Source organism: Cryptomeria japonica, chromosome 8 (genome assembly GCF_030272615.1).
Source record: "Cryptomeria japonica chromosome 8, Sugi_1.0, whole genome shotgun sequence".
Taxonomy (NCBI): Eukaryota; Viridiplantae; Streptophyta; class Pinopsida; order Cupressales; family Cupressaceae; genus Cryptomeria; species Cryptomeria japonica.
In genome coordinates, this window is record NC_081412.1 from 740,359,635 (window position 1) to 740,383,265 (window position 23,631).

The following is a 23,631-nucleotide window of genomic DNA, read 5'->3' on the forward strand; positions in this document are numbered from 1 at the left end:
TCGTTCTCCACCTCCACCCAGACCTCATTGGGATCGACAGACACTTGAGTCCGCGGGTTCTCTTGTTGGGGATCCTTCAGATACACGAAGAACTCAATCACAAAATCAGGATCTTCCATGTGCATTCATTGCTACTACTTCCGATCCACAGACATTTTGGGAAGCATCAGGGGTTCCTGAGTGGGACCAAGCTATGGAGGAAGAGTATAGTTCCTTGATGAGGAACAACACATGGGATTTAGTCCATCTCCCTAAGGGGAGAAAGATGGTTCGATGTAAGTGGATCTATCATACCAAGTATGCAGCAGATGGTAGTGTGGATAAGTACAAGGCTCGACTTGTTGCGAAAGGTTTCTCCCAGGTAGCAGGTGTTGACTATACTGAGACCTTTGTGCCTGTAGCCAAGATGAACTCCATTCACTTGACACTTGCTATTGTTGCAGCTCATGGTTGGGCCGTACATTAGATGGATGTGAAGAGTGCTTTTCTTCATGGTGATCTTGATGAGGAGATTTATATGGAGTAGCCACAGGGTTTCATCTAGGATACTTCTTTGGTTTGCAGACTAAGGAAATCTCTCTGTGGCCTTAAGCAGGCCCCCAGGGCTTGGTATGCCAAGATGGATTCCTTTCTTCTCTCAGCAGGGTTCACCAGGTGTCATTCTTATCCAAATGTCTATATTTTGCAACAAGATGACTCTCACTTGATACTTGTGCTCTATGTTGATGATTTGATCATTACAAGGAGTACCACATCCATCATTAGCAGGGTCAAATCTACTTTGCATGAAAGATTTGCTATGACTGCCTTGGGTCTTTTGCACTACTTTCTCGGGATAGAGATTTCATAGTCACCTTCCGGGATTACACTATCACAGCCCAAGTATGCTCTTGATTTACTTGCACTCTTTCATATGGCTGATTGTAAGCCTGCACCAACTCCCTTTCTTTCCAGAGTCAAGCTTGAGGCTTAGTGTTCTTCTCCACCAGTTGATGCCAGTTTGTATCGTCAGCTTGTGGGTAGTCTCATCTACTTGACCCATACACGCCTTGATATTTCATTTGCAGTTGGCATGGTTTCCAGCTTCATGCAGGAACCACATGAGCTTCATTGGAAAGCCGCCAAACTCATCCTTCATTACATCCAGGGTACACATCACTATGGGATTCACTATGCAACAGGCACAAGACTTCGCTTGGTTGGTTACATAGACTTTGATTGGGCTAGCGATCTTGATGATAGTAAGTCTACTTCTGGTTACAGTTTTCACCTTGGTTCAAGCCCCATTTGTTGGCAGAGCAAGAAGCAGCATGCTATTGCTCTTTCTTCAACTGAGGGTGAATATCGAGGTGCTATTAATGTAGCGACTGAGACCATTTGGCTTCAGAAAATTCTCACAGAGTTTGGGTTCACCACTCCATGACTGATAGTTCTACATTGTGACAATCAGAGTGCTATTGCTATCTCAAAGAACCCGATCCAACATTAGCGGACCAAACACATTGAGATCCATATGCACTATATCCGAGAGTTGATTCAGGAGCAGGTCATTGATTTGCAATATTGTCCTACAACGGAGCAGGTTGCAGACATATTCACCAAACCTTTCACCAAGAGTAAGTTCCAGCAGTTGCAAGCTCTCTTGGGGGTGCAGGATGTGTCATTAGGGGGGGTCAGCTGACTTCTCCTTCCTCTCTTATGTGGGGTACTTTTTCCTCTTTGAGGTTTTGTCCTTCTTTGAGAGTCTTTTGTACTTTCATCTCTCTTTTGGGGGGGAGCTTTTTCCCATTGGGTTTTCTCCTTTTCTCCATTTGTGAGAGATTGCATTGCATGGTTTTGCTTGCATTTTCATATTGTACATGGGTACCTATCATGGCCTAGTAGCCAGGGCCCATCTTGCATTGTTGACTTGATTCTTCATTCCCCTAAGTTGCACTTAAGGGGGGGTGTTGGTGTAAATAAATATTCATTATGGATATTATTACACTTTACTTAAGTTAACTTAGGATAATGCATTTCTTTGTAGTTTGGATTTGAGACACTTAGGGAAGTGTGCACATAGGGATAGAGCTTGTGAGAGAAATTCCACCTTTTGTGGTCTTGTTTTGTTGTTACACTCCACATTCAGTGGGTCATCCACCTCTTGTGGAATATTATATTATTTCTCCTACCTACCCCTAGTATTTCTTACCTACCCTTGTTTCTCATTGAGCGACATGTCATGATTGTGTGCTCGTACATCCATATGGCCTTGTCTATATAAGAAGGCCTATATTCATTGTATTGGTGAATCTAGTTGATCATTTTCATATTGATGAGAATACAGTTTATTCTTGTCATTCTTTTGTCTCTATTTTTATACTTTTCATTGTGCCCTTGATCTTGGCAAAATCTCACAAATTGATTTTATTAGAATTCAAAATTAATGAATAAATGTGTCAGTTTTCATTAATTATGCCAAAGGCGTATCCTATATGAAATGGACCTCTCATATTTTTGAAATCAATGACAGAGGTTGTTTAAAAAAGGATGCAAGATGATGCAAGACGATGCAAGATATCCCAGTCGTCCATCGTTTTCAGTCGCAAGATAAGTCATAGCAAAAAAATAGTAAAATGGAGGTAGCTTCGAGGAAAGCACGTTGAAGGCAATGTGAAAGCCTTTGTGTCACGTCACTTATCTATCTCTGTACGAAATGTGGTGACTTACGAAAGTGTGTTAGAGTGAATTATTGGAGAGCCATTGATTGGGTCGCATCACTCGATCTTTAATTAATATCTCATGAAAAAATGCATGGTATTGGCCTCGGTTTAAACAATTTCTAATGTTGATGGGTCAAGAATTTCGTATTCTATATTACATTTTATGTGAGGTTTTGACCTGAAACCTGTCTCATGCAAGGAAACTACTCATTTGTTTGGTAAACCGTGTGAGAAAACAAGCCAAGAAATTGAATGCATTAAAGGATCATGTAATTAAATCTTTGTATAAATGCAAAGTAGATGAGATCTAATTTCCAAATCAAATCGGATCTCCAATAGGCGATCAAATCATGCTGCCAAAAAATTTATCTCCAGCTCAAGGATTTGATATTTTTAGATATACTTTTCCTGCTTTAAAAATAGATTGATGTAGCAATTGCAAGGACATAGGTACTTAACCCCGAGAGTTTGATGCAGGAGCACTAGTTTAGTTCTTACCAGTTGGGCAATTTTTAGTGGAATTGTTTGAGAGCGTGGCATTTCTTCATGTTTGAGTGTTTAGCATTGTGATTTTGGTTTTATTCCCTTGCGTTCATGGTGTTTGTTGTGTTCGAGTTTCATAGCATTTGGCTTTGTTTCAGGTAAGATGTGGATTCTAGTATTGTCTCGATTGGCGTGTTCTTACTAGTTAGCCTGGCTGTATGATGAGCGAAGATGATTTCGGGTTTCGATTGATCTCCATGACTTACGGATCATTTGAGGTGTTGTATTGGGCCTTGGCCGGTATTCCTGGAAGTATATGCATCATTTTGTGATTTGGAGATTGTTCTTAGTGATTTGAGCTGACATGTTACCATTGCAAGTTTCATGAACCGGTTGGTCTTTGGGTTGACTTGATTGAGTTGTAATTATTTGCAGAGGATATAAATGGAAGGTTGTGAATCATTTGAGAAGGAAGTAGAGAAGTTAGAAGATTGAAGACCAAGCTTTGAGATTGAGCGACGATGTAGAACCGACAGGATCCTGATCCGATAGGATTGAGTCTGGAAGGCTGAGGTCTGGATTAGGATAGAACCGGTAGACTGTTACCAGAAGCCGATTTGATATGAGGATGATTTGTGGATCTTGTAATTGCATTTTAAGCATTGTTTGTACCCTAGATTATGATACAACATGTGATATGTATAGTTCTCCAGATTGTAATAAGATCCATTCATATTGTTTACCAGTTATGTGTTATGTTTTCTTACTAGTTGTTCTTCTTGTTGTTTTTGGCACCTTGCTACCAGTTACCAGTATGCTTTGCATGGTTTATGTGTTTAGCTACAAGGTTGGGCTATCCTTCATTGGATCTCCCTACCTTTGATTGCATCAAATGGTATCAAAGTTGGTTCGTGAACCTGTTGTTGGACAAAGTGTTATTTGTGCACCGGTTGGTTGGAGAGAAGATTGAGGCAACTTGTGGACTTGTTCAGATCACCAAACGTGAGGCAGAGAAAGGTTTGCAGGTAGACCGCCAATCCTAGACCTTGAGCTTGAGGTAGTTAGTGGGTGGAGACTTGAACAGATCACCAATAGAGGCAGGCTGCAGTTTGTATCGATAGATCACCGTGGAGAGGCAACCGAAAGTTGTGGTTAGATCACCAAATCCCCTGAGGTAGTTGCAAGTACCTACTGACCGATTGCCGAACCAAATCAAGTGATGGGACTCACTTTTCAATTAACCTTGAGAGTCTTATGCAGGAGCACCTATCTAGTGCTTACCGGTTGGGCAGCTTTCAGTGGAATTGCTTGAGAGCGTGGCATTTCTTCATGTTTGAGTGTTTAGCATTAAGGTTTTGGGTTTATTCCCTTGTGTTCATGGTCTTTGTTGTGTTTGATTTTCATAGCATTTGGCTTTGTTTCTGGTAAGATGTGGATTCCGGTATTGTCTCGGTTGGTGTGTTCTTACCAGTTAGCTTGTCTGTATGATGAGCAAAGATGATTTCGGGTTGTGGTTGATCTCCATGACTTGTAGATCATTTGAGGTGCTATTTTGGACCTTGGTCGGTATTCCCAGAAGTTTGTGCATCGTTTTGTGATTTGGAGATTGTTCTTAGTGATTTGAGCCGACATGTTACCATTGCACGTTTCATGAACTGGTTGGTCTTTGGGCCGACTTGATTGAGTTATAATTATTTGCAAAGGATATAAATGGAAGCTTGTGAATCATTTGAGAAGGAAGAAGAGAAGTTAGAAGTTTGAAGACCGAGCTTTGAGATTGAGTGAAGATGTAGAACTGACAGGATTCTGATCCGGTAGGGCTGAGGCTGGAAGGCTGAGGTACAGATTAGGATAGAACCGATAGACTATTACCGGAAGTCGATTTGATATGAGGATGATCTACGGATCTTGTAATTGCATTGTAACCATTGTTTGTATCCTAGATTGCGATCTAGCATGTGGCATCTATAATTCTCTAGATTGTAATAAGATCCATTCATATTGTTTATCGGTTATGTGTTATGTCTTGTTCTCGGTTGTTCTTCCTACTGTTTTTGGCACCTTGCTACCAGTTACTAGTATGCTTTGCATGGTTTATGTGTTTAGCTGCGGGGTTGGGCTGTCCTTCATTGGATCTCCCTGCCTTTGACTGCATCAAATGGTATCAGAGCTGGTTCGTGAACTTGTTGTTGGATAGAGTGTTGTTTGTGCACTAGTTGGTTGGAAAAAAGATTGAGGCAACTTGTGGTCTTGTTCAGATCGCCGAACGTGAGGTAGAGAAAGGTTTGTAGGTAGACCGCTTATCCTAGAGCTTGAGCTTGAGAAAAGCTAGTGGGTGGAGACTTGATCAGATCACTGATTGAGGCAGGCTGTAGTTTGTATCGATAGATCATCGTGGACAGGCAACCAGAAGTTGTGGTTAGATTGCCAGATCCCTTGAGACAGTTGCAAGTACCTACTGACCGATCACTGAACTAGATAAAGTGATGGGACTCACTTTTCAATTAACCCCGAGAGTCTGATGCAGGAGCATCGGTCTAGTTCTTACCGGTTGGGCAGTTTTCAATGGAATTGCTTGAGAGCGTGGCATTTCTTCATGTTTGAGTATTTAGCATTGTTGTTTTGGATTTATTCCCTTGTGTTCATGGTCTTTGTTGTGTTTGAGTTTCATAACATTTGACTTTGTTTCCGGTAAGATGTGGATTCCGGTATTGTCTCGATTGGTGTGTTCTTATCGATTAGCCTAGTTGTATGATGAATGAAGATGATTTCGGGTTGCGGTTGATCTTCGTGACTTGTAGATCGTTTGAGGTGTTGTTTTGGGCCTTGGCCAATATTCTAGAAAGTCTGTGCATCGTTTTGTGATTTGGAGATTGTTCTTAGTGATTTGAGCCGACATGTTACCATTGCACGTTTCATGAATCGGTTGGTCTTTGGGTTGACTTGATTGAGTTGTAATTTTTTTTAGAGGATATAAATGGAAGCTTGTGAATCATTTGAGAAGGAAGTAGAGAAGTTATAGAAGATTGAAGATCGATCTTTGAGATTGAGCAAAGATGCAGAACTGACAAGATTCTGATTTGGTAGGACTGAGGCCAGAAGGCTGAGTTCCAGATTAGGATAGAACCAGTAGACTGTTACCGGAAGCTGATTTGATATGAGAATGATCCGCGGATCTTGTAATTGCATTGTAAGCATTGTTTGTATCTTGGATTGCGATCCATCATGTGGCATGTATAATTCTCCATATTGTAATAAGATTCATTCATATTGTTTACTGCTTATGTGTTATGTCTTGTTACCAATTGTTCTTCTTGCTGTTTCTGGCACCTTGCTACGGGTTACCAGTATGCTTTACATGGTTTATGTGTTTAGCTACAAAGTTGGTTTGTCCTTCATTGGATCTCCTTGTCTTTGACCGCGTCAGTAAGGAATTAAATAAATTATGGATTGGTTTTTAATTTTATTTTGTTTTTAATTTTTAAAATTTAACTGTATTTATTATTTTTGATATGAAAGTTTAAATTTTAGATTTAGCCATTTGAATATAGTTTATTTTTGTTTTAAATTTTTTATTATAATTACCATTTTGATTATTTAAATTTGATTTGTTTAAGAATTTAATTATATAAATTCTTCAAATTATAATAATTTTTTATTTGTCAATATTGAGTTTATCTTTTGATTAATGGCAATATTAATATCAATATAATTATAAACATAATGGAAGTGAACGTATGGTTTACGTTTGAAATTTTCTTGGAATCTCTCAAGCAAATGCATAATTAACATGTAAAGAGTAGGTCATAAAAATCTTTGCATATCTTCGTCATTCATGATTTTGCTCTAATTGTATTTGAATCTCTGTAAGACGATACAATAACCAAAATAATAAGTGAGTGAAGTTGATGTCAAACTATAAAGAAGTAAATCAGAACTAAGCAGAAATCAGAATTAAAGTAAATTAGAGATAGTTGTAAAAAATGGGAAGTCCATTTTATGGATTGGTGATGAGAAATTGAAGACATGGTAATGGGGTTAAGATTCAAAATTTAGATTTTGAAGCCAAATCAATTATAATGTTAGATCAGTGACTTAAACTAGTCAATAAAGTATGCAATACAATGTAATTCATCTTGACCATTTGAATTGCAGAGTATACCTTAAGTGCCAATTCAACAATTTCACATGCTACTTAGATGATTAATTTTTGTGATCATGGACGTTAATCTACCATATTTATTGACTGACACATGATGTCACCATCAGGTCCTGGATCTTATCTCTAGTCACTCTCATTTCTCATCCTCACACCACCTCTGCCAAAACTCTTACACTGGATCGTCTTCTTGCAAACATTAGGTATCTCCTCACACTTCTTCGTGGCTCTCCTGTACTTTCCTAGCTTCTTCTTCACCACTTTAAATGCATGTTTATCCATCCCTACCTTTAATTGCTCCATCATTTAGAGTGGCATGTACAGCATATTATAACCTTTACAATAGGGATTTCATGCTATTTTTGACCCTTTTGTGAGCGCATTATTGGAGGAACCATTTCAAGAAGCACGTCAAAGAAAATCTTCACCATTTCATCGTTTGTAGGATATTCACCATCACCATTCTCTGAAATACCCTCATAGGCTCCAAAGCTATAGGATCTGCCTCCATCATTAGTGGCTAGGATTTTTGTTACCTTCACTCTAGCTCCCGTTTTCATGAGACTTATTATTGATTACATGTTGATTATATCTCTTTTTCATTTTTATAGATTCAGATTTTACAAGAAAAAAAAACTCCAATACAACATACTAATCTATTATTGTTTGTACTTATAATTTTATATAGTTTTCAAATCTGACTTATGTACAAAAAGGCACTTAATATTTTAATTGTTATTCTCTAATTGTGGTTCACTAAATAGGGTAACTTTCTTTCTTATTTCCAAATTTTAAAAAATGAGACATTAATATATAGAATGTTGTGTCTATTATGTACATTGCTATGTTTCCAAAAATGGATGGATATGAGGAATATCACTATGGCATGTTTTTCAATCACAATCAAATGATATATGTAGATAGGAAAATGGAAAATATCAAAGCAATGAATAATAGGTAACCACAAAAGCCTAAAATTGCAATGAAATAAATCCTATAACATAGAAGAATGAAAGCCTAACATCAAAAGATAACACAAACCAAAGTGCTAATGTCGCCTTCTTTGTTTCTCTTTTTCCTCCAAATTATGTGGCTATCACCTACAAGTGCAAAATGTGAGCAAAAAGCAAGATTGCCAAACGAAAATGACAACGTGAGGATACTTGAGATGTGGTTCTTAAAATGAATGAGAAATGAATCCAATTTATAGAGAAATTGGAGAGATTGATCAAAGATTGGAATAAAATCAATAAAATTTGCAATTGATTTCAATCAAGGGAAAAATCAAATTGAAAAAGAAATGCCATGACACACTTTCCCATGCAAGAGGATAAGATCATGTCAAGATAAGATTGCCAAATCCTTGAATTTGAAAATTATATTAGTAATATTTTCCAAATAAAGCACAAAATAGGATAGATTTTAGGAAGGATATTAGTTGGCAAAAAAAAAAAAAAAGTTGAGGAACTAGTTGGATATTGATGAATTAAAAATTAGGAAAATGAGAAGAAATTAAGAATTAGAAAGTTTTGAAAAATGGAAATTAGAAAGAATCAATAAATAAATATTCCTTATTCATTAATTTATAGTTAGCCAATTAAATAAAAATATTTAATTGTGTGAAAGGGACCTCGGATAAAATAAATAAATTTATTTAACCTAGAAGGAAAATGACAAAAGGATTAAATGATTAAATTAGAAAACCCTAAGAGATGAATTAGAAATGCAAGGACAACAATTAGGTCTTGACAAAAGATAATTGATGTAGGGTTGATCTGATCATGATGAAAATTGGACAATTGATAAAGCACCGAAGTCGATTGACTAAGATCAATGACAAATTGCTCAAAATTGACAAGGATTGAAATTGATAGGTGCCAATTGACGAGGACCAATGACTAATCGATCCAAATTGACGAGAAATAATGATACACCATCCATACAATTCCAAATTATCAAAAGTTTCCTTGGCACACCCATTGCACACCAAGATGCAATTGCTAATTTAAAACATAACATACATATATTAAAAACAACATATTTTAATATCTTACAAAATAGATCTTTAATTCATTCCAAAATACCTCTTACTAAACAATTATCCATGAAATTAGAGTCAACTATAGATAACTATTGACATACCCAATGCACATTTAAAATACCCACTTGGCAGGCTCTAAATGTGTTAAGAGGCGGCAATCGATGTCATTGAGCGAGAGTTCAAGATATGGGCAAAAGACCAATTCAAAATAAAATCTAAATAAAGCCCAGTCTGCCATGCCCCAAATTGCATAGAACCTCAGAAATTTGGTTATCTTGATTTCCTCTGCTAAACTCCTGTGTTAGCCATGGCGGATGTGAACCAATGCTCACAACAACCCACCAGTAAGTATATATATATATCTACGTTTTTCGTTCTTTAGCCAAATTTTAAGTAGCCACTACACCTTCCATATATTTATCAAAGCCTAGAGGTCAGCATATTTTCCATTATTTTCCATTTATATAAATTCTCTGGATGCACCCACAAAGAGATTATTTGTTGTTTTTGTTGTTACAGGATAGGATATATACACTGTATATATACGCACTTAAACACTATTTGTGATTAAGGTTGTTCAACGTGAGAATAGATATGTTTAGAGGGAGCTATATCCTTTATTTATATAATGACATGAGTTGGTTTGTAGTTTGTTGTTGGGGATCTCAATATATATTCATTCACATTGATTTGTAACTTATGAAGTTATAGTATATACATTGTATATTTACACACATACTCGAAAACTCAATATATATTTCCATAACTAGATATATATATCCGCAAATTATTTTTAAATAGGTGTATATATCCAACTATCAATATATATACTGAAATCTGATCTGGTTGTGTCAATATACAGTTTATATATATATATATCCTTTTGATCAACAACACATCCATAAGGATTATTTGTTATTTGTGTTGTTACACGTCTGGAATATATATGTTCATTGTGGCATATACATTGTATTTATACAGCCTCACAGGGATGATTTCTATATATTGTGATTTATTTTATTACATGTTAGAATATGCATACCCCTAGCTAGGTATATGCAGTGCATATATACACAGACATATAGATACTTTGAAATTTATGTTTTTACAAGCATATGCTTCCAGATTTTGTATATATGCCCACATAAGGGTGGCTAAATTTATTTCGTTGCAGGTCAGATCAGTGAAGAGGAACAGAAAAAACTGTTTGAAGTGAACACTGCTCCACTCAAGGAATGGCCAGAGGTTGTGGGTATGCTGGGGGAGGAAGCCAAGAAGAAAATTGAATCAGAAAACTCAGACTTGACTGTTGTGATACTCCCTGAAGGCTCCTTTGTTACAGCAGATTTTAATAATAAGCGTGTAAGGGTATTTGTTGATTCCAACAGTATAGTCACCAAAACTCCAAAGATAGGTTGAAGATTTCTGTGTTTGTGTGTGTGGACTACGGGTCCCCGTGTTGTTGTGTCTTGACCTGGTAATAATATGATCTTTGAAGCAGTGGACTTCATAAGCACTCTCAAGATTGATATCTTGGTTGCAATAAGAAAGAATAAATGATTGCAGTTTGTTTAATAAAAAATGGATATTGCCTTACTCTGTAAAATCAAAAGTTTTTGTGAAAATCACTTCATTGCTAATGAACACTGTTGTAATTATTTAAGGTGGTTGATCAGATTAGTTGGATTCTGTTGTGAATCCTATGGTATAAATGTGTACTTTGATACAATGAATTTTAACAAGGATTTATGGTGTGCCCTTCAAATTATCTCTGCATTTTATGTGTTAGATGATCTGCAAATCATCATTGGGACTGTTTGTAATTATTTGATATTTATACCTTAAATTTGTTTAGGCTACAGTCAAGCCTTTGCCAATTTAGCCTTTTGAGAGATATCCTTCCATCTACCCTATATACTTTTTATATTCAATCCCCCGGTATTTTGATCTCATAACCAAGCTCAATAAGAATTTGAACCTTGGCAATCCGTACAGAGTACAATTTAGTCTACCTTATATATGTGGATATGGTTGTGTGGGTTGCAATTTTTGAAACCATCACATAATCATTTAGGATGAATATCAAACCTCTTTAGACTATTGGGATCTTATCATTATCTAGGTTGGGGGGATTCTGTGATTGGTGCATATCCTGGCAGAGCATTTCTTGGCAGCAAATCAAGTTTTAAAAGAAAGAAAGAAAGTTTTTTTAATAGTTTTTGATGTCAGGCAGTCTGTATATGGGTCTACAAATGGCTTATAGCCATATGGGACTACTCTATACTCCTTGCGGGAGGCACCTAGCTGTGCTACAAATGGAACATACATACCTTACCCTTTGTGGGATTTGAACTTGTGACCTCTCTTTCAAGAGCACAAATTCTTCACCACTAGACACAAATTTCCTTACAAACACTTGTTAGCTATTTCACTTCAGGCCTGGCTAGCCCAAAATCATTCCAATATACTACTCTGAAAAAATGTAAACAGTTCATTCATTCTAAACCATAGAGTAGATGCTCAAATGGAACCCCAATACAGTACTAAAAATAATGAATTTAGTTTGGGCATTGAGTCCTCTGTTGTCTGTATCAGTAGAATCCCCAAATTAAATTCAGATTGATATTAGATGTCACATATGTTAGCAGACTAAAAACATAAGTGATCTTTCTAAGACTTGAAGCTTTATTAATAAGGTGAAGTTGATATCGAGTTGGTGAGATTTGATGTTCAGGTTTCTTCTTTTCTGAGTTTATCTGGTAAGGGTCCAGGGGATATGCACTGGTCGCTCAAGGCTAGCTGATCATGATGACCTAAGAAGGCATCACCGCGACCAAGGCTAGCTGATCATGATGACCTAAGAAGGCATCACCTCATACTTGCAAACTGAAAATCTCAATAGTCTCACAAAGAGGATTCACACTATCTGATTAGAGCAAACAGTTTAGATAGATGCCCTGAGCTTGTAAGGTTCTTATGTTTTAGCATGGCTTGGATGGGCTAGACAAGCTGCTTGGTAAGATCTTAACAGTTTTGCAAGCCCAATTTTTTTTAAATGGCATTTGACATGCTTTACTAGATTTGTGGAAATATGCATCTCAATTAGCATTTTGTAAAAGGAAAAAACTCATAAGTTCAAACTCAACACCCTTAAAGAGCACGCAGATCTAACCTGATGATCATATAGCCATCTCATAGTGCAAATTGTTTCTTTCTAGATAATGAAAGACATACTTATCTTTTATCCATAGTAGAATCACATAAATTCCCATAGACCTAAAACCAATTTTCAATATTAAATGCGTAGCTTTTTTCCATTTTTAAGTTTCATTTGATGATGACCATTACCAGGGTATGGTAAGATTATCTGTGTCTGTGTCTATATGCAATTTTCATGTTCTACCTTACAACTTTCAAATTTTGTGCTTCATAAGTGAAGTATAACTCAAAACCAAATTCAGAGCCATGCAATCCCTTTTTCTTTTTATATTCACTTTATTCAACTCTCACAATTAGCCATATTTTTTTATTGAAGTCGCAATGTAATTGATACTTTTTTGGGGAGTGCTAAACATGGAGAAATGTTTCCATATAGATGGCGAAAAGTGCTTCGACCCTAATAGATTTAGATTTCAAGCACTCGTAGAGGAGCATTCTATGCTCAGTCAAACTTTGGCGAGCGAGCTTAACAACATACAGGTTTGGGTTTTCTTAGTTGATTCCATTTCACATCCCACGCAATTTAACATTATTTTGAGTTTGGAAACCCAAGTGGCACACAGCCAGTATTTCTTGCTATAAAAACTAAGGCATATACAAATGTTTTGAGTACATATGTGAGGACCTTTGACCTTTGATAGATTTACACATTGTATGATATCAGAATGATTCCTAACCAAGTTGCGAGTATTCTTGTTTATGTTCCCGATGATGCAAAGTTTTAGGCAGTCAAACAAAATAACTATCAAATAGAATATTAAAGAGTTTTACGAGATTATCATCAGAGTGGGCCACACGAAGGCTAATGAAGAAAAGGTAGCTAGGTATACCAATGGATTGAAACCCAGGATCCATGAAGAATTAAGCTTGGTAAATTGATCATTATTGAAGATGTGTATCAGTTTTCAATGAAATTAGAAGAAAGTTTGAATGAAAGATTTGAGAACAAGCGAGGAGGAAAAGGTTGTGGAGGAAGAATTAGTGGAAGATTTTAGGGAGGTCGATAAGATAAGAAAAAGAAGAATGAGAATACAAGCTTCAAAAACAATAACAAGGGTGAAAATATCTACCACCTTAGTGACCAAAACAATGGAGAAGAGGAGGATTTAGAGGGACATGTTTCAAATGTGGTGAAGAAGGACATAGAGTTTATGACTGCCATTAGAATCAAGGAGGTTCCAATAGAATACCAAAGGTTAATGCTAGAGTTGCCCATGTAGATGAAGAGACTTGATCTAAGCATTCAAAAGAAGCAAAAAGAGGAGAAACCTTTGTTGTAAGAAGAGCCCTATTGAAGGATGAAGGAAAAGAAGAACCAAACCAAAGGAAGAACTGATTTAGAACAAAGTGGAACATTAATCATTGATGGTGAAAGTATTGATAATCTAGTTTATGAAGAAATGGTTAGAAATTTAAATTTGAAAATATTAGAGCATACATTTTCCATATTAGAATGCTTGGTTTCAAAATGAGCATAAGAGTTTGGTTAATGAACAATGTTTGGTCAAGTTTAAGATTGGAGTCTATCATGATGAAGTATTATGTGACATAATGATAAATGATGTTTCTTGCCTTTTATTGGGAAGGTCGTGGTAGTGTGATAGGTGTGCTATCCATGATAGTCATGCTAACACTTACTCTTGACAAAAGATGGAGGAAGACGTAAGTTGAAAACATAAAAAAATGTGTGAAACAATGCTAGTATCTATTTGGTAGATGGTATTTTTTTGAATGGAATAAAGAATGAACATGTATGTTTTATGTTGATCCCTAAAGTTAGTGAAGAACTATAAGGTATACCTACAAGGATTTTATACTATTGGATGAATTATAAGATATAGTTTCAAATAGTGTTCTAGAAGGTTTGTCACTAGTGAGAGGCATACTTGTCATTAGATGGATTTGATACCAAGAGTTAGTTTGCCTAACAAGGTAGTTCTTAGAATGACTTTAGCAAAAAATAAGAGTTGAATATACAAGTTAAATAAATTCAAAAAAATAGCTAATAAAAAAGAGTTTGGGTCCATGTGCAATATTGGTAGCACTACCACTCAAGAAGGATGGAGTGTGTCCATGTGGATTGATTCTAGGGCCATCAACAAAATCAATAAAGTACAAATTTTCATTACGAAGGATGGATTGTACCATGGATTGTTTGAGTGGAGAAAAATACTTCACAAATATATATTTGAAGAGTAGGTATCACCAAATAAGGATAAGCGACAGAGTTGAATGGAAAAAGCTTTCAAGACATAGGAAGGATTGTATGATTGTTTGGCAATCTCATTCGAATTAACCAATGCACCAAGCACTTCCATGAGGCTAATGAATGAAGTATTGAAAAAATTTCTTGGTAATTTTGTCATGGTCTATCAAGATGATATTTTAATTTTAAGTAAGACTTTCAAGGATCATTTGATACGTGTTTGTAGAGTTTTTAAGAGGTGGAGGGAAAATAAATGTTGATAAGTTTGAATAAATGCAACTTTGTGAAGAAAGAGTGTATTTGGGAATTGCGATCCCAATTGAGGGTCTTAAGATGACTCCAAATAAAGTAAGGGCTGCCATAGAATGGCCTTCATCAAGGAGTATTATTGAGGTAAGATCATTTTATGGACTAGCTAGTTTTACTAGAAATTTTATTAATAATTTTAGTAACATATGTGCACCCTTAACCAAAATAATGAGGGGAGATATGAAATAATTTAGATAGAATGTAGTAGCAAAGAGTTTTGATTTGTTGAAGAAAAAGTTACAAAACAACTCAATTTAGTACTTACAAATTTAAACAAAGTATTCTAGGTAGATTGTGATGATAGTGTAGTGCCATAGGAGTAGTTGCAAGTCAAGAAGGAAGAGCCATTGCATATTTTAGTGAGAAACTCAATGATACTAAATTGAAGTATGTCCATGATTAGAAATTTTATGCTATTGTTCAAGCCTTAAATAAATGGATATATTATCTATTTCCTAAGGAATTCATTTTGTAAATTGATCACTAAGCTTTACAATATTTGAGTAGTAAAGGGAAGTTAAATCAAAGACATTTAAAATGGGTTTAATTTTTGCAAAGTTACACATTTATGTTGAAGCATAGAAATGAGAAGTCTAATAGAGTTGTAGATGCCTTGAGAAGGAGGTAGAATTTTTTGGTTGAGATGATGATTAAATTTGTTGGTTTTGAGGAACTCAAAATTTTGTATCCAAAAGACCCAAAATTTGTAGAAGTATGCAGAGCTTGCTTAGAAACTATGACCATGAACAAAACATAGTGGCTGAATCATATGATCCAAAATGATATATATTATTCAAGGGAAGTCAATTATGTACTCCAAGTTTCATGAGAGAGAACTTGATAAAAGAAAAGCAAAGTGGAGGATTAAAGCAAAGTGGAGGATTATCAAGACATTTTGGGAGAGACAAGATAGTTGCCTTGGTCAGTAAAAACTATTATTGTCCATAGTTATATGAAGATGTGAGAAAATAGAGTTATAGAGTATGTCAAATGACTAAGGGAAAGAGTAAAAAATCTAGTTTATATCAACCTTTACTTGTACTTGAAAGACCATGGGAAGACATCAACATGTACTTTGTACTTGTTTTGCCAAGAACTAAGAAGGGCCATGATTCTATATTTTATGGTGGTTGATAGGTTTTTGAACATGACACATTTCATTCCTTGCCAATAGATAAATGATCCAATTCATATTGCAAAGATATTTTCCAAGGAGGTGATTAGACTTCATAGTCTAATCAAGAGTATATTTTTTTATAGACACAAAATTTGTTGGTTATTTTTTGGAGGACATTATGGCATAATTTGAAGAAAGATCTCAAATCCACATTCACACACCATCCACAAATTGATGGTTAGATTGAGATTGTACACATAAGTTGGGACAATCTATTAGGATGTTTGTAGGAGAAGTCAAAGGGACATGATTTGAGTTTGTTGTAGATTGATTTGCATATAGCAATTTGGTACAAGAAAATGACCATTCTAGATTGTATATGGAAGTGATCTAAGAAATGTTTCATAATCGAGGAATATGGATAAGGAGGAGAAGAGATCTAGAAGACTTTGCAACGTAGATGAATAATCTACATGACAAGGTAAGGAAGCCTATTACAAAAATGAATAATTAGTATAAGAAGATACTTCATTAAAAAAACACATTCAAAGAACTTAAAGCTGGATAAGAGGTCATGGCCCACTTTAGGAAGGAAAGGTTCCCTATTGGAACATATAGTAAGTTGAAAATGAAAAATTTGGACCTTTACATGATTTTGAAGAAATGTGAGTCAATGTAAGGACCCCCTTAATATTCAATTATAAAATAACACATAATAAACATATATTGAACCAACTTGCTCAAACTATAAGAATAGAGACATGCCATTAGATTTTGATAAAATTGTCTAAGTAGATAAGCTCAATAGCTTTTTTTTAACTAAAAAGGGATAAAAATTTATTCAAACACAAAGGAAATACAAAGAACATGCATTAAACAATCCTGTCAATCTTGACCAGGTGGTCCAACTTTTGGGATAGTTCTAGGGGTAATTGACCCCTATCCACAATGTTACACTTGTACATTTGATCAAAGGCCCATTTGGCCAAACAATCCACAACTCCATTCCATTCTCTAGGGATATGACTAAAAGTCACAGAATCCAAGGAAACACACAAATGAAGAATTTGTTTAATAACCAAAGCTAAATACCAATAGACATCATCTAACCTCTGTCTATTCAACAAAGTCACCACCACCTGAGAATCAGATTCACGGATGATCTTTCTCCACCCAAGATCGCAACTATGCTCCACAACAAAAAGAATGGCGAGAGCATCCATCAAATTGCTAGAATGTAGGCCTTTATAGACAGAAAAGATAAACTGAACAATACCAGAGCTATCTTGCCCAACTCCACCAATACCAAAATGACCAGGATTTCCATGAGAAGAACCATTAGTGTTGATTTTCAGAACTCCTTGAGGAGGGCACCAATGACCCTTCCTATGAATCTTCCAAAGAGGATGTCAACATCTATTTCACATGACTTGTCCAACAAACCTTGAAACATCTCCTTGAGGAGGAAGGTTGAGGCGATTGCAAAAAACATCTTCTAGATCCACATGTTCTCCCTAGTCACGCCTTGTCGAAACAGTTTCCCCAAGAGAATGAAGAATTTTCCACCAACATTTTGGACAACCATCTTGACATCTTGAAAAATCTTGTAATTCCTCTCCAACCAAATATGCCAAATAATGAAGGTAGGATGAAGATCCCAAACAAATTGAAGAAAAGAAGTTTTAACTGGGGCCTTGCCCCAGTAAGCAAAAAATTTAGCCAAAGAAGAGACATGACAACAAGCCTGATTCCAAACACCCCACCAAAAGTGTCAGATCTCCCTATAGAAGGAGCATTGGAAGAATAGATGAGAAACACTCTCCTCACAATTGCAACACAAAACACACATCGAGGGACCCTAGAACCCGCACATGCAGAAATTATCCCAAGTAAGACACCGATTTTGAACGACCAACCACAAGAAAAAGTTGCACTTGGGCCAAGAGAACTTGTTCCATGCCTGTTTCCACCAAGGTGCCTACATGCCTTTGAACATTTGTCTATCAAGCTCAACATACCCCAAGGAAACAAAGAACTTACTAAATGAATCACTACCCCAAGCTAAAACATCATGCCCAACCAAGGCATTACGTTCACGAGAAGCAAGAATATGAGCCAACTATTTCCTTTCCTCCTCCAATCGACCTGGCGGCCATTCACCAGAGTGCTTCCATTTGAAATCAGTAGCCTATCCTAAATTATGAGCCACCTTATAATGCACAACCTTATCCCAACTAGCCTCAGTAAAAATATCACAAAGGGATTGGAGGTGTGGATACATCATAAGGATAGGAGGATTACCATCCGAAGAATCCAACCAAAAAAGGGCCTTTGAGCCCGAATTACAGATCCAAAAAATACCATTCTTAACCAACTGAGCTCCCCTTTTCAGAGTATTCCAAATCATAGAGCCCCTTCCCTCCAAAGGGTAGCGAGGAATATCCAAATAAGCTCAATAGGTAGGTAGAACATTAGGAAACTATTTCCTTTACATGAAGACTATATGGTCGAGTACAACAAGTACAAAGAATACATAAATGAATCAACCTTGAAAGTTACTTTTGACTTCTGACCTCCACATGAGAACACCACGGGAAAGGACATCATTGGAGTGCATTACCACCCAACCATGAAGCTTATGCCTACCTAGAATTATTCGAATGAAGAATACTCGATCCTAAACAAGAATGTCTAGCAATTTGAAGCCAGTAGGAGTGATGAAATCTAGTGTAGCATGATATATCTAACATTCTTTGTGCATAATGAAATGCTAATATATCAATAAAATGATATGTTAGAGAGAAAGAACAACAATCAAGTAGTAAATATTTACTAATGATTAGCAACATTTGATTAAAGCACATTTTAGTTTGAAGTAGCAACCTTTCCTTCTCTATTGCTCCATATTTGACACTCGTCCAAATTTTGACCAAATCTAATCGCAAATATTTATCTAACATGCACACAAGCATATATCTTACATATCTAATTGAAAATAAAGCATAATTACATAAATGTCCATGAACTATTATATAATCAATAAATTATGAGTAAAAAATAGATGTCAACATGTGAGGATATTGGATAACCAATGTCTTGCCAAATGATAGTTATCAAGAATTTAATTTCTTTTGTTAGTGTGTCTGTTTTTTTTATCAAAAACCAACATGCAGTATTTTGGGTATAGTTTTTTACTTGTTCCTTGAATTTTGAAATAAATTACATTTTTAGAAACTAAACTCTATTTTACATTAATTGAAATTTTTAATTTTTTTTTTCGATTAGTTTTCAAAAATTTTAGGGGAGAGCATGCTCAATTTTTTTTTTTAGGATGTGTCCACTTCAAAAATTAGTAAAAAATTACATTCATTTAAGAATTAGTCGAAAAATCCAACATAAACTACGTGGGGTTATATTTCTCATTTAAGTGATTTTTTAAATTGTAAAAAAACATTTAAGTGATTTTTGAAATTGTAAAAAAAAGTTAACATTTTCAAAAGGAACACACTAGATGCTATATTATGTTTTTTTGACAAAAAAAAGACCACTTTGTGTGCTCCCCTTTTTTGATGCCCTTAATCTTCACCATTTTCAAAATAAATTAGTAGTTTAGAAAGTAGATTCAGATCACTACAACTCTTGTTCTTATTTCATCTTCAAATTTTGAGCATAACTATCTTCATTTTCTCATTGTTGATTTTAGAAATTAAAAGTGGCATCTTAAGACACCCTTTTTGTGTCACAGATTGGTGCATATACCCTTGGAAATATTTTGTTATACATTTACTCTTTGTTCTATGATCATTTTGTGGACATCCAAGAAGCAGCCCACTGTATCTCTTTCTACTATAGAGGATGAATACAAAACTGCCACTTATGTTGCTTGGTAGGGTGTTTGATTGATGATGTCGTTGGATCTACAACAACTCTAAAATGGTCCCATGATGGTGTATTGTACCAATCAATTCAATTAGTAAAACAAATGTGTTCCATTGCAAGTCTAAGCACATTGACACGTAACACCACTAAATTTGAGAGTCATTCAACAAGTCTTAGTTGAACATGTATATTGTTCCACTACAACACAATTTGATATTTTCACAAAGCCCTTTGCTCATGATTGCTTTCAAACACTTTGGAGTTTTACTTGGTGTTCTTCCTAGTGTTTATTATGGGGAAAATGGGATAACTAAAGATCATTTTTTTCTTGATTTCTTATAGTGTTCATTATAAGGGAGAATGCAAGATAATAAGCTAAAGATAGTTTTGAAGATTAGTTGTTAGTTGTCTAATTGGTTGTGAATCCTAAATCCTATTGTATAAATGTGTATTTTATGAAGTTAATCAAAGAGGCTTTCTGTTGTGCTCTTTAATCATCTCAAAATTTATGTGTTGATGATTTGCAATTATCATTACATTTTTTGTCAATGTTTTACACCATTTATACTGATTATGTGCTGGTTGGGTCTCCAAACTCAAGATAATGTTGAGTTGTGTGGTATGTAAAATGCAGTCAACTAAGAAAAACCAAACCTATATGTGTTGAGTTCGCTTGCTAATGTTTTATTGAGCATCCTCTATGAGTAAATACTTAAAAATCTAAATCTAGTAGGGTTGAAGCAGCTTTTTCCATCTTCATGTAAATATTTATCAATGTTTAGCACTCCCTCCGAAAAAACCAATTACATTACAACTTGAATAAAAAAATTGGCTAATTGTAAGAGAGTTCAATAAAATGAATATCACAAAAAAAGATTACATAGTTCTAAAAATGATTGTGAATTCTACAGTACTTGTGAAGCACAAAATTTGAGAATTGTAAGATAGAACATGAAAATTACAAACACACTATACACATAATTTTGCCATACCCTAGTAATGGTCATCATGTAAGGAAACTTAAAAGTTGAAAAAATGCTATGCATTTAAAATTGAACAATGGTTTTAGATCTATGGGAATTTATGAGATAAAAATGTGGATGACAAATAAGTGTGTGAGATCAAGATTTAAAATGGAGTGCTCCTCTAGGAGTAAATGCTTGAAACCTATATCTATTATAATTGAAGCACGTTTTTCCATCTCCATGTAAACATTTATCGATATTTAGCACTCCCCAAAAAAGATATTGATTACATTGCAACTTCAATAAAAAATATGGCTAATTGTGAGAGTTCAATAAAACAAATATCAAGAAAATGATTACATGACCACTTGGGTCTCCAAACTCAACATAATGTGAAGTTGTGTGAGATGTAAAATGGAATCGACTAAGAAAAACCAAACCTATATCTGTTAAGCTTGCTTGCCGAGAGCATGGAGTGCTCCTCTATGAGTAAATGCTTGAAATCTAAATCTATTAAAATCAAAGCACTTCTCACCATCTCCATGGAAACATTTATCCATATTTAGCAGTCCCAAAAGAAATATCAATTACATTACTTCAATACAAAAATATGGCTAATTGTGTTCAACAAAGTGAATATCAAGAAAATGATTACATGGTTCTAAAAATGGTTTTGAATTAAAGCATAAAATTTGAGAATTGAAAGGTAGAACATGAAAAATGCATACAAACAAAATATACACAAGCAATTTTACCATACCCCGGTAATGGTCATCATCAAAGGGAACTTAGAAAAGGGGAAAAACAGGCATTTAATATTTTGAATGATGGTTTTAGGTCTATGAGATTTTATGAGATTAAACTATGGATAACAGATAAGTATGTCTTTATTATCTAGAAACAAGCCATTTGCACTATGAGATGGTTATTTGACCAACAAGTTAAGATTCTATGTGCTCTTTGAGGGTGTTGAGATGGCTAATTGAGATGCATTTTTGCACAAATCTAGTAAAGCATATCATATGCCATTTGAAAAAAATTGGGCTAGCAAAACTGTTACGATCTTGGAAGAGCAATTTCTAGATCAAATTGTGTGGTAGTTTTTCATCAATATTTCAGATCATGCTCTATAATCCATCATTAGGATAAATGAATATAGAACACAATCTTAAACGTTAATGCAAAAACTACCACACAATTTAATCCAAAAACTGCAAATTTGATGTCTTCAATATTAAGATCTTACCAAGTAACTTGTCTAATTTATTCATGCCATGCTAAAATATAGGAACCTTACAAGCACAGAGCATCTATCTAAACTATCTACTCTAATCAGCTAGTGTGAACCCTCTTTGTGAGACTATTGGGATTTACAGTTTTCAAGGATGGGGTGATGCCTCATGCAATAAGGTATAATCCTTGGGTCATCAGGATCAGTTGGCCTTGAGTGACCAATGCATATCCCCTGTACCCTACCAGATTTTAAAAAATTTGAACACCAAAACTCACAAACTCATTATCAACTTCATCATATTAATAAGGCTTCAGGTCTTAGAAAGAGCACTTCAATTTTTAGTCAGCTAATACATGTGACATCTAATATCAATCTGAATTGTATTTGAAGATTAGACTGATACAGGCAACATAGGTCTAAATGCCCAAGCTAAATTCATAATTTTTAGTATTCTATTGGGGTTCCATTTGGGAATCTACTCTATGGTTTACAATGAATCAACTGTTTAAATTTTTTCAGAGAGTAGTATATTGCAATGATTTTGGGCTAGCAAGGTCCGAAGAAAAATTGCAAACAAGTGCCTGTAAGAAAATTTGTGTTATAAAGCTTGGTTCACTCCCAAGAAATGCTCTGCCAGGATATGCACTAATCACTTTAAATGTTAACCCTAGTATTATATCTAATTGCAGGATAAATCACCCCAACCTAGATAATGATAAAAGCCCAATAGTCTAAAGAAGTTTGAAAAATGTTAACCCACACAATCACATACATATATATAAGGTAAAGTGGATTGCACTCTACATGGATTAGAAAGATTCAATTTCTTACTGAGCTAGGTTATGAGATTAAAAAACCAGGGTATTGAAGATAAACAATTTATAGGGTAAATGGAAAGATAATCTCCTTGTATATTCCACAAGAGATCTCTCATAGGCTAAATTGGCATGTGGCTTGACTATAGCCTAAACAAACAATCCTAATGTTGATCCACAAATCATCTAACAGACTAACATATAAAATGTAGAGATAATTTGAAGGGCACACCAAAATCCTAATCATTATACCAAAATTCTAATCTGCCAAAAAGTTACCAGCACACATCAAGCTTGAGAGTGCTTATGAAGTCCACTGCTTCTAATGTCATATTAAAACCAGGTCAAGCCACAATAACAGGACCTGTAGTCCACACAAACACAGAAATCTTCAACCTATCATGGGAGTTTTGGTCACTTTCCCATTGGAATCAACAAACACCCTTACACGTTTACTAATATAATCCGCTGTAAAAATGGAGCTTTCGTGGATTATTACAAT

The 23,631-nt window shown here is 35.2% G+C and overlaps 1 protein-coding gene across 1 annotated transcript; it reads left to right on the forward strand.

Annotated features, from left to right (window-relative positions):
* Positions 1-9,566: 9,566 nt before the first annotated feature.
* Positions 9,567-10,981, forward strand: LOC131061484 (subtilisin inhibitor CLSI-I). Its single transcript, XM_057995180.2, has 2 exons — positions 9,567-9,729; positions 10,560-10,981. Exons 1-2 carry the CDS (start codon positions 9,693-9,695, stop codon positions 10,802-10,804), a joined length of 282 nt encoding a protein of 93 aa, XP_057851163.1. The 5' UTR covers positions 9,567-9,692; the 3' UTR covers positions 10,805-10,981.
* Positions 10,982-23,631: the final 12,650 nt, after the last annotated feature.